General features: G+C 46.5%; 1 protein-coding gene across 1 annotated transcript in view; it reads right to left on the bottom strand.

Annotated features, from left to right (window-relative positions):
- ANXA13 (annexin A13) overlaps positions 1-13020 on the bottom strand; it is a 56348-nt gene that overhangs the window by 24703 nt on the left and 18625 nt on the right. The window contains exon 3 of the mRNA XM_004607636.2: positions 6939-7014. Within this exon, the coding sequence (XP_004607693.2) occupies positions 6939-7014 (76 nt within the window). The remainder of the gene's footprint in view (positions 1-6938; positions 7015-13020) is intronic.

Here is a 13020-nt window from a genome sequence, read left to right as displayed (position 1 = left end):
TACTCCACTAAGACTAGTGTCCTTATGGAAAAAAAAGGAAATTTGGACAAAGAGACATCCTTGGTCACAACAGAGATACGTTGTTGTGAAGAGACAGAAGGAGAATGTCAAGGAGGGTAAGTGATTGGAGAAATGCACATGGATGTCAAAGCATGTCTACGGAAGCTGGCTTTGAGGCGATAGGAATCCAAGTTAAAAGAGATCGAATCTCCCTTCACACCTTTAGGGGGACCTTCGCTGGCCCACTCCTTGAGTTTAGACTTCTGGCCTCTGGTACGTGACATAGACATTTCTGTGGTTTGCCTCCAGTTTGTGGCACTTTGTTGCAGCTGCTTGAGGAAATGAAACACCCACTATCCTCAGCAAAAACTCCAAAATTTAAGAAAATAACCACAAAAATTTCCTCTTTGCAGCCCAAATCTGGCCATTCCTGCCTGGTCTGTTCCTGTTCTGCTCCCTGTGTCTGTTACTTACTTTACTGTGCAAAGCACGTGTACAATAATTTTTAAATGTAATTAGTTGGATGTACACAATCATGCCTACTCACCTGAAAGATTAGGCTCCTGAATGAACAAGGAAAGGTGCAGATGTATGTTGGGGCATTTTGATAGGAAGGCTGGTAACAGGAAATATCTGGGTCATGGGTATGCAAGGGATGGAGTAAGCCCTGACTGGAGATGCAGAAGGAATGTGAAATACAAGGAGTTCTGGCAAATACTTGAGGTTTTCTTCCTTGCTGCGACTCTGGCATCGTCATATAAGACAGCCCCATCCTGGAGGTGAGAGAGCTGTGTTCCTGTCCCAGCTCAACTGTCAGCTTTATGTCCTTGGACTGCTCACTTAGCTATTTTAGCCCTTATAATTCTGGGGCCAATCTGGCTGTTTGATTGCAATGGGAAGAACAGGAAGACGAGGATGAGCTCACTTGCAAAAATAGGAATTAATTGCCAGCCTCGTTCTGTTCCATCCCCACAGTGTTATTTATGTTGCTCTGCTTCCTTTTCTCCTGCAGTTTCACCTATGTCATGTGGCTTCAGTTACTTCCTCTGTGACATGAATCTCTGAAAGAACAAACTTCCGAGCGACAGAAACTTCATGTCAAGAGAGATTTCTCTTCCTTGTAAATACCCAAGTCCTTCTCCCTCGCTTTGCATGTGGGCTCTCCTGTCCAGGTCTAGAATCCACGCCCCCATCTATGCCTCAGTCCTCAGGGTTGTCATGGGAAGAAGGCTCTGGTCTCCCAGGTGACCCATAGTTGGGCTGTGCCCTTCTTTGCTCTCACCCCACATCTAATTGGGGGCCCATGAAAACCTCTCTTTTCCCCCTGCTTTGTGTCTCTTCCAGCCACTTCCCCCACCCTCCCCTCCGCCACTCTGCTCAGCAGAACTCCGGAGAGCCCACACAGGGCTCCCACCTTCCTAGCACAACCCTTCATGTGCAGCATAGTCTGGTCATGCATCGAAACTTTCAGTAAAGGGTCCTTCAGATCTAGACTAAAGCCTTAATGCTTCTGTGGAGCAGTGAGGCCTTTTGCAGTTGGCATATTCGATATGCTAAAAACAGTGACAATGATGGGTCATTCCCCTGGCCCTGAAAGAGCCTCCAGTGTGGCACCGTTGGGAAGGATGAGTAAAGAGAGGCTGCTAAAATCTCAGGGCTAGGATGAATGGAGATTCTACTGGTGTCCGCTCGAACAAATCGGTGAACAACAGGATGACAGTGATACAGTGATACCTACTTACCTGGCCAAGTCTTGCCCCTCCCTGCTCTGGCCTCCCCTGAGGCATCCCTCCTATCCACTCCAAAAATGCCTCACAGCTCTGAGAACAAGCAAAAGTTTCTTTCTTGTCTCTGGGTCTTTGCACCATCATTATCGTCTGCTTGGAGCACCTTGATCCTTGATCCTCAACTCTCCAGACATTTCTGTTCTGACACACTGCAAGTTTCAGAGAGCGTGGAGTTTGACTCGCTGGTGTATGTATGGGGAAAACTCTCAGTGGTCATCAGACTCACTCAATGGCAGCATGTCTCCACCCATGCATGCACACGTGAATCAATGAATGCTTGGTGAAGTTGGCACAGTATATGTCAGAGTCTGTCTTAGCTTTTGTATAAGCTACATGCATTACTCAGTGGATTTGTGATGGGGAGGGATAGAAAGAAAATCCACTGCGCTGCCACCAAAGTTGTCACCTCATAGCTAGGTTGTTCAGGAAGATCAAGTTAAAAGAAACTTAAAATAATGTGTTTTAAACTTTCCTTCCTGTGTAATGCTTTTATAAGATATAATATTGGGCTTGAGAAATAGCAGAACCAGGAGTGATTCCTGAGCACAGAACCAAGTATAAGCCCTGGTCACAGACATTGTAGCCCCCCCCCCAAACCAAAACTAAATAAAAAAGAACTGAGTTTAGAAAGAAGTTGCGGGGAAGGGGCTGGGAGAGGAGGAGAAGGCAGACTAGAAGAGACATAAGGGCAGTGGTGGGTGCAGTCACTGTGTACATCAGAGTCATCAGTTAACATTATTATAGCCAGCTCCAAGAAAGAACAAAATCATGCAATTTGCCACAACATGAATGGAACTAGAGGTTATCATGCTGAGTGTAGTCAGAGTGAAAGGGACAGATACAGAGTGATCTCTCTCAGTCTCTCTCAGATGTGGGGCTTAAGATACACAGCAAGGTAGGAACAAAAGGCCAACACCAACACATCAGGTGAACAGATCCACAAAATTCTGTGTGTGTTTGTGTGTGTGTGTGTGTGTGTGTATGTATGTGTGTGTGAGGTGAGGGGACTGGAAGGGGGGAGGGATATTGGGAAGTGGCTGTACTGGTGAGGGATGTAGTGTTGTTAATTATGTTCACGGGAAACCATCATTAACACTTATTGTCCATCACAGAACTTCAAAATTTTTATGTTCAGTTTTTTAAATTATTTATATGTGTATATCAATAAAATTATATTTATATGCATGCCCATGCATATATATCTAGAAAGAGAGCAGAGCAGTTCCAGGATGACTTAGCGGTCATCTGGAAGTGAGGAAGAGACCAGGTTGCCTGAAAACCCTTTATGTCCGGGTCTCAGGTCTTTCTCGGGAGCTCGTCCACTGCCCAACCGGGAAGCGACTGCTGAGCACTGACCTCATTTCACATTTCACAGTATGTATGTCATCTAAGCGGGCTGTGCTGCTGAGAGGTTTCCCATAAACATTTACAAGACAGCCGTGGAGGCCAGTCCCCAGTGGTTCTGGGGAAGACTATAAACTGAGAAAAGGGAGAACCTCGCAGGGTCAGTGGCGAGCTGCAGGGAGGAGATGTGGGTGAGAGTCAGCCTCAGAGTGACTGTGTGGGGGGAGGTGAGGACGAGTGAGCGCATCCCAGCTCTTGCATTACCAGCAACTTCCTAGGAGACCAGGTTACAACAGGATGGGTGTGTTGGGTCTCAAGTACCCGCTGCTTCCCATGGGGGGGGTCTACAGGCCAGACAAAAGCAGACAGAAATCAAGTTTTGTCCTCCACGTCCCCTGTGGTTTCCAAATGCTAGAAACGGCCTCTGTCTCAATGCCCACAGCCAGTCTCTGCTAACCCCACAAAGCTCCCCAGCACCTCACTTTGTCTTAGAGATAGGGGGACTGAAGGGACTGTATACAGTAGAGGGGTTCAGGTGCTTGCTTCGCACATAGCTGACTCTGCAGCACCTCCAGGAGTGATCCTTGAGACCCCCAGAGCAAGGAGTTGGCCCTGAGTACTACCTGGTGTGACCCACTCTGCAGACCCCAAACTGAAAGGAAGATAGATGAAGTAACAAATGGGTTGAATCCTGCCTGTTTGATGTGTGTGGGGTCATACCCTTTCCCTTGGCCATAGGACCAGTTTCCCGATGCTGCTCAATGACCACACACAGGTGATTTCAAGCAGCAGTGTTTATTCCTCCCAATTCTGGCCCTAAGAAGTCTAGCCTCCTGAAGTCCACACTCCCAGAGTGGGTGGGGGCTGGGGGAGGGTGGTCTACGTCTTGCCTTTCCCACCTTCTGGCAGCTCTTACTATTTTTGGGCTACTGGTAGCAGCATCCCAGTGTCTGTCTCTTCACATGGCTTCTGTCTGGGCATCTTCTTTTCTGCCTTTCTTTTTTTATTTTTTTTAATTTGGGGAGAATGGGCCATACCTGGTGATACTGGAAGCTATTCCCAACTCTGTGCTCAGAGGGTTGCTCCCAGCAGTGCTCGGGAGACAGCAGTTGGTTCCAGGGATTGAACTGGTGTGGGCCACACCCGCTATAATATCTCTCTGGCCCTATGGTATGGAATTATGCTTGATTGTAATGAGGATGCTTTGCAGAGGTGGGAGGAGAATAGACATACCCCGCTGGATGTGAGGGGCCTCTCGCTCCTCTAGCCCTCATCACACATGGGTGGCTTCTAAGAATTTGAAGTGTGGCTGCCCCGAGTATAAGTGTACTTTAAGTGTAGCATTCTCATCAGACTGTGTTTGTTGTTGCTTTGGTTTGGGGTTCACGCCCAGTGATGCTCAGGGATTACTCCTGGCTCTGCACTTAGGAATCATTCTTGGTGGTGCTCATGGGACCCATATGGAATACCGGGGATTAAACCTGGATCTGCCTCATGCAAGCAAGCACCCTACTGTACTAGCTCTCTAGTTCCTGATTTTGAAAACTTAGTGTTTAAGAAAAAAGAATATAAAATAGCTCAATATTTTTTTTTCTGGAAGTTGCCAATTACAAGGATAGCTTTGCTACTAGTACTGGTAAGTAAAGTATATGATTAGTTAAATACACCCTGCCTTTATTGCTCTATATAAATGTTAGCTTCTCAAAAGTGTTTATTTCCCTGTTGGGCTCACCCTAGTGATAATTGGATGAGACCTTAGATACTTAACTCCAGCCCTGACATTGACTCCAGGGTGAATAGGTCAATGGAATGGCTGCAGGATTTTGCAAACAAGTGTGGCCGATGATACTATTTTACTTTGGCTCCTACTTTCTAATAGAGGTTGGAATTCTAAACTCCCAGCCAATTCATAGCTCTTCAATAGGGCTTAGTTTCCAACGACTCCACCCTCCCTTCATAACTTTGACTGCTCTCTCCTATTTTTTTCCCACAAGACATACTATGTTGAAATACCTTCGACCCTTTTTCTACCAGATCTTCTCCAACCCCACAGTCTTTAGGACTCCCCCCAATATTTCTAGGACCAGGAAAACTATCCTACAGTTAGGTGTATCTATTATATTAAGCAAATTCCATCTTAGAACTTCTACCATGGGTCTCAGCTCTTTCCTCTGGAGTCACGGAGAATTTATAGGCATTTGGGTACAACCATACTGCTCATTCCTAGGAAAGTAGAACTGTAGCACTGCACTGTCATCCTGTTGTTCATCGATTTGCTTGACCAGGCACCAGTAACATCTCCATTGCGAGACTTGTTGTTACTGTTTTGGGCATATCGAATACACCACGGGTAGCTTGCCAGGCTCTGCCATGCGGGTGAGATACTCTCAGTAGCTTGCTGGGCTCTCCAAGAGGGATGGAGGAATCGAACCCAGGTCGGCCTAGGAAAGTACATCCCCCTCAGATTTACTCCTAATGAAAAGGTCTAGTGTTTGTTGTTGTAAGTGTCATTTTGCTAATCCATGCCAAACGAAAAAACTTCAGACACCAAATGGTACGTGTCGCGTGGTTTATATTTTTATATTGATATGTAATGCCCAGAATATACAAATCCTTGGAGACAGACTGTAGATTAATGATTGCCTGGAACTAATGAGTGGTAATGTGAGTAAAGTTGGGAAGTGACATCTTTTGGATGATGAGAATATTCTGAAATCACGGGTGATGGTTGCACAATGCTGTGAAGATCCTAAAACCCAGTATTGCGCTTTGCAAAAGAATGTTTTATGATATGTGAATGATAAAAATCACAATAAAAAAGAACTCGGTGAAACACCTGTGGGCGCAAATGGCTCCAACTGCTATTAATAGCACAGAGCCAGAACTTCTCAACCCTACCCCTGTCACAGACAGCAGCTGGAGGGCTGAGGTGAGTTGGCTGCAAGGGCTTTAAACTGGTGGCATGTGGAGTGAGTGGGAGTGAGAGGGAGGAACGTGGAGAGGTTGGGAACAGGAATAGATACATTCATGGGTGTTGTGGTAGGAGAAAGCTCACACCTGGAAATCCAGCAGTGCTCACAGAATGGGAGAGAAGGTGATCTGTCTGTCTATTTTAGAGATTATGCCCTCTTCCTGGCTTCAGGGACCAGAATCTTGCTTCATCAAAGACTTCTTAGATCCAGAGATCTTAGATCCCAGAGCCCCTCTGCTGGATGTTAGTCTTAGACTCTCTCTCTCTCTCTCTCTCTCTCTATATATATATATATATATATATATATATACATATATATATATATCCTTTTTACTGGGTGTACTGGACTGTTGACCTTAGTCTCTCATTCTCTCATTCTTAGCAGGCTCTTCTTACCTGTAGACCTAGATGTGTTTCTTCTGTTTGGACTTGTGATCTATGAACTGGGCCATGGTTTAACTTCACTTCATTTACATCTGGATGTCACTTCCAGGTCCCTGAGCCAGGCCTTCTCGCATTTGCTTCCCCACCACCTCCCATGAAAGGCACATGAGGGTTTTCTATGACATTATGATTGTGTGGACTACAGATCTCATGGAGTTCACCTCAAGGTCAAATTCACTGTGATGCTATCCTGTTTCTATTGATTATATTGAATTGTGAAGAGTAAGAAAATCTGATTATAATGATAAAATGTTTTATAAAGAGAGCCTAGGAAGTAAGTGACTTTGCTTAAAATACACCAAATCATCTTTCTAAGAGCATGGGAAAGTTGGACATAAGCTCAAGTTTCATCAACTTCAAAAGTAAATAACCAAACAGAATATCTTTCATACCCATTCCTTTGCAGGCTTTGTGCAGGGTTTTGGCATCCCGTTTCACATCAAAACGCTGATGACTTGTATCTTTGGCCTGGAGAAAATAAATGAAAAGGTGAGTGGACAATATAGGCATTATTAAATGATCTCTGAATGAATGGAAGCAGTCAGCTAAATGAAGGGCCAGCTGCCACTATACACGTGACACATGTGGAAATCAGCTGGAAAAGTTCTGTCCCAAAGAGATGGCTGGTACTTCTCGGGGCAGCTGGCCTTGGGTGACCACGGAGAATGGACTTCTCTGTTCTCAAGGACAATCAGCCTGGTCAGCTCCAGGATCAACCCTACCTTTGTGCGTCTGTCTCTGAAACAGTGGGCCAATGTTCTGGAGCACTGGTTCTCCCCTTTAGCCAGGAGACATGAATGTGTTTAGGGAATAGTATTGCCAGCCAGAAGCTCAGGGGCCTGGAGTCTAAGTTCAGATTGAAGGGACAGACTGAGCTAAAACTTGCCACCCATTCCAGCATTTCTCAACTATACTCTCTGTGGGCTTCTAGGATACCCCAAGGCGGTTAAAGGTGAAAATCATGGGGCACCGTGGCATGAAACTAGGGGACCAACTGATAGGACATGGGCCCACAGGAAGGAAACAAGGCCATTGTCAGTAAAAGGTTGAGGAATGGGTCTACCAGTGAGAGACACGATTCATCAGAGTTTTTTATATAGAATCACAAGACTACAATGAGTGGGTTTTACTGCTAGGGAAGAGTGGTGGTTTATATGCTGAGCCTACATTTCCCATGATTATGATTAGTGATTGGCACAATCACACATATTTATTTGTTCGCAGCAACTGTTTACTTCTATTTTTTATTTGCCACAGACCTACTTTGCTTTTTATTTATTGGGTGTGTGGGTGGGCCATAACTGGCAGTGCATGGGGGCTACTCCAAACTCTATGCTCAGGGGTGGCTCCCAGAGGCGTTTAGAGGACTATGTGATTCTGGGGATCAAGTCAGAGTCAGCCCATGCAAAACAAGTACCTTAACCTCTGTACTGTCTCTCCAGACTCTCTATTTTCACTTAAAGTTATTTTGAAAGGAAGCTTTCTATTAGGGCTAACATGGAATATTTTCTATTTTTTTTAATTAAAAAAATTTTTTAATGAATCACTGTGGGGTACAGTTGCAGACTTATAAATTTTTGTGCTTACATTTCAGTCATACAATGGTCGAGTACCCATCCCTCCACCAGTGCCCATTTTCCACCACCAATGGTCCCAGCATCCCTCCCACCACCCCCACCCCATTCCTCCCACCCCACCCCGCCTCTGTGGCAGGGCATTCCCTTTTGCTCTCTCTCTCTCTCTCTCTCTCTCTCTCTCTCTCTCTCTCTCTCTCTCTTCTTTCTCTCTCCTTGGGTGTTGTGGATTGCAATAGAGGCATTGCGTGGCCATCATGTCCAGTCTATAGTCTATTTTCAGCCCGCATCTCCCATTCTGAGCGGGCCCTCCTAGCACCCTTTACTTGGTGTTCCCTTCTCTATCTGAGCTGCCATTTCCCCCAGCATGTGAGGCCGACTTCTAAGCTGTGCAGTAATCCTCCTGGTATTTATCTCTACTATCCTTGAGTGTTAGTCTCCCATTCTGTTACTTTATATTCCACAAATGAGTTCAGTCTTTCTATGTCTGTCCCTCTCTTTCTGACCCATTTCACTTAGTGTGATACTTTCCAGAATATGGAATATTTTCTCTATGCTGTGAAATGGTGGAAAACTTCCTTCTAGAGTTGACCAGGCCAATTATCCTTTAGAACAGAGGGGTCCATTTAATGTGGCCATCCAAGACCACTGGTCCCAAGGACAATCACTAGCTCAACCAAAAAGTAAAAAAATATATAAATAAATAACTCCCCCATGACACACAACTTAGAGATGTTCCCTCCTGGTCTGTTCTGTAGTTCTCCCTAGAATATTCCTGCTGCTTCTCAGGTCTTTGCCTTTTCTTTTCTTAGAAAAATTCTCTTTGGTGACGTATTCGCATATTTCCCACCCTTCAATGAAGGTTGCTTAAGAACTACTATCCTCACACCCTGGCTTCCTTCTCCTCTCCTTTCCGTTGGCACTGATGGTGAACAGTCAGTCACACAGGCATACTTGGCTTGCTGTCTCCACCTGACTGGACGTCCTATTTCCTCGGGGAGCTTCGCATCTCTGGTTTCATGTGGTCTCACTGGATCTCAGCCACGAGGCTTGAGCTCTGTCATTCTTCCCCCATCACATTGGTAACTGTGACTGAGTTGGGAGCGAATGACTCTTTCTCTTAATGACTAAGGAGATATAGAGGTGGGTTTGGGCTTCTAGGCAGAGACTCTGAGTGGAGGGCTATTAGAGACTGTCTCACCCACTACCCAAAGAGAATGTGAGTTCAGAATGGAACAGAGATCAAAGAACGAGAGAGTATGTGTGTGTGTGAGAGAGAGAGGTATAGAGATTGAGCTATGCCTGTATCTTCACACTTTCTGATTTTATTGACCAACAAGCTGCCACTTTCCCCCAAAGTTTTTATATGTGTGGGATTTGTGATGGGGTGACCCAAAGCGTCCTAATGTGGGAGGCCTGGAGAGGAGGGTGTCTGCTGAGCCACAGCTAAAGGATATTCATGTCATCACATAGTTCAAGGCTCTCAAGACCACTTCCCAGTCCTTGTGCTTGATGTGGAAGCATCTATTTCTGAAACAAATAGAGGGGGCATCCACCAACAGAGAATCTGCACATGTACATAGCGCCTTCCTTTACAGTTTGTTCTTTTTCTTCATTTTTTAAAATTCTATTTATTTTTTATTTTAATGACTCACTGTGGGATACAGCTACAGACTTACAAACTTCCATGATTGTGTTTTAGTCAATGTTTAAGTACCCATCCCTCCACCAGTGCCCATTCTCCACCATCAATGTTCCCAATGTCCCTCCCCCGACCCTCACCCCTTCATACCCCCTGCCTATGTGACAGGCACATTCCCACTTACTCTCTCTATCCTCTGGGTGTTATCTTCTTCATTTTTAAAAACTGAATCACCCTGAGATAGAGTTACAAAGTTGTTCATAATTGGTTTTAGTCTTACAATGTTCCAACACCCATCCCTTCACCAGTGTACATTTCCCACCACCAATGTCCCGCCCCCCAGTTTTCCTCCTGCCATCCTCCCCCAGTCTGCCTCTATGGCAAGCTATTTTCTTTTTTTTTTATTTTTTTATTTTTATTTTTTATTTTTTTTAATTTATTTATTTTTAATTAGAGAGTCACCGTGAGGGCACAGTTACAGATTTATACACTTTTGTGCTTATACTTCCCTCATACAAAGTTCGGGAACCCATCCCTTCACCAGTGCCCATTCTCCACCACCCGTAAACCCAGTGTCCCTCCCACCCTCCCCAATCCCATCTCCCCCCCCACCCCACCCTGCCACTGTGGCAAGGCATTCCCTTCTGTTTTCTCTCTCTAATTAGCTGTTGTGGTTTGCAATAAAGGTGTTGAGTGGCCGCTGTGCTCAGTCTCTAGCCCTCATTCAGCCCGCAACTCCCTTCCCCCACATGGCCTTCGACTACAATGTAGTTGGTGATCGCTTCTCTGAGTTGACCTTTCCCCAGAACGTGAGGCCAGCCTCGAAGCCATGGAGTCAACCTCCTGGTACTTATTTCTACAGTTCTTGAGTGTTAGTCTCCCACTCTGTTATTCTATATACCATAGATGAGTGCAATCTTTCTATGTCTGTCTCTCTCTTTCTATGGCAGGCTATTTTCTTCTCTCTCTCACTCTCTCTCTCTATTTGGGCATTATGGTTTTCAATACAGTTCATTCTTTATGATTAAAGTGAAGAGTAGGTCTTCACAGACTGCTCGGTGGGGAAGGAAACTGTGTGGACAGATCAAGGGAATTGTCTGAGGGCTCCCAGATGGGGAGTGCGTCCAGCCCTGCTCTCATCGGGAATGGGGTCTTTGGGTTCTGCAGGGACATGGCAGAGCTGGTTTTCCTTTACAAATCTTGGCGGGGTGGGGGTGGAAGAGACTGGGAAAACTATCTATTACTTCCAAAGATTTGCTGACTGGACTGGTGACAGAATTTGAAGGCTTTGGCATAAAACATATAAATGTTGGACAAGGGTTAAGGCAATTGCCTTGCACATTCTGATCCCAATTTGATCCTCAGCACCATGTATGGTTTCCCTCAGTGGGATCCCTGAGCACATTGCCACCTGTCAAGAGTGATCTATGAACATAGAGACAAGGTAAGCTCTGAGCACCACAAGGTGTGTCCTAAAACTCTAAACCAAACCCCCAAACAATAAAGAATTTAAGATGGTGACTTTAGAGTGCGAGAGCAAAACAGGGTCTTTCTGATTATGGCACCTATGCTGGTGCTTATCCACTCCAACCTGATTTTTTCCCCTTAAATTGTCATCCTTCCTTCCTGAAGCTCCCATATTTTGTTTTTTCTGCTGTGACAAGAGGTCACACATATTTGGCTATGGCAGTTCAAGGTAGTGTTGGCACAGACTTGGTGCACTGCCCTGGGGGTGGCTTATGTTGTGGCACCAGGAACCCCAAACAGCTCTACTGCCAAGATCGTTTTAGAGCAAGTGTGTTGGGTGCTTGCCAGGGATTGAACTCTCATGGAGGAATGACCCATGCAGGGAACCAGAGGTGTGGGGGGGGCCTCCTGGTGATTCTCAGCCAACCACACTGGCGCCTCTATGTGGTGCCTGACAATGTGGCACTGTTTGGTCCTGTGCCCGTGCCAGCCAGGCAGGGTTCAGGGACCTCTAGGGCCACACCCAGTAGTGTTTGGGGCTTTCCAAGGCTGGACCGGGTGATGCCTGAGGGGCCACCTGGTGCCAGGCAGGGACTGAGCTAGAGCTGGCCCCATGGAAAGCACACACCTTACCACTGTACTCTAACCTGACCCCTGCCCTGCTTTTTGATTGGATTCTGAACTGGGTGTGGGAGTGTGGAAAGAACAATCTCAAAGGAGCAAACGATGCCTTTGCTTTTCATCAGAAGTATTATGGCGGGGGCTGGGAGATAGTTCGGGGGTCAGGCACTCACCTCGCACATGAGTGACCCTGCTTTGATCCTTGGCACCACATAAGGTCTCTGCAGCACTGCCAGTGGGATCCCTGAGCACATTGCCAGGAATGTCCCCTGAACACAGTTGTCTGTGGGTTCCTCCAGCCCCCCACAAATACTATGGTAGGCTCAGGAAGTGCGACTGAATTGACTAGCAGAAATCTCGGTTAACAAGCTAATTCTCGGCTGCTGTCATTGTCCCTTCATCAATGCTGTAAATTGGTATTGGGGTGGGGACACTTGCTGTCTCTCCTGCTAACACAACACGGTGATACAGAGACACAGGGCTCTGTGGAGGCTGCAGACTCTGCTGCCTTTGGGCCCCGCTGGAGGATGGGGGAGGGGGCTGCCATCCAGTGGAGGTGACTCTAGCCCGCCCGTGCCAGGCAGTGTGGCTTCCTTTGCAGATGAGCCCCTTTCTCCTCAGTTGTGCTGAGATGCTGCCAGGGTTGCCAGAACCCCCGTAGCATCTTGTTCAACCACCTGACCAGACAACTGCTGAGTGGCGCCAGGGCTGGACCTGGGACTGACTGTGGGCTCTAAAACGCCAGCCCTGCCTCCAGCAAGTAAAGGGCTCCACGATGCAGGTCCAGGGAGTCCAGGGAGCAGAGGCAGGGGAAAGAACTCTAGGGCCACATCCCCAAAGCTGAAAAGTGAGCAAGCAAGTGCCTCATAGTACAAAATAATAGTGATATTTGTAATAGGCTCGGACTGGGCTGTAGTGGGCACCCACTACATGTGTAGTTGAACCACATGTGAAGAATAAAGGAGGGAATTGGAAAGGTAAGAACAGGGGTTATGGAATTGTCTCTCAGGAGCCCAAGTACTCCAGTTCCATTATTGGTACTGCAATTGGTCTCCCGAGCCCCACCAGGAGTGATCCCTGAGCACCGAGAACCCCCAAATCAAACCAAAGCAAAAGACGATGATCAGGAGGCTGACGGTTTTCTTCCTCGCTTCCTGGATAATGCAGGTT

This window comes from Sorex araneus, chromosome 2 (genome assembly GCF_027595985.1).
Source record: "Sorex araneus isolate mSorAra2 chromosome 2, mSorAra2.pri, whole genome shotgun sequence".
In the NCBI taxonomy this organism is placed as follows: Eukaryota; Metazoa; Chordata; class Mammalia; order Eulipotyphla; family Soricidae; genus Sorex; species Sorex araneus.
This window is presented reverse-complemented; position numbering and strand designations above follow the sequence as displayed.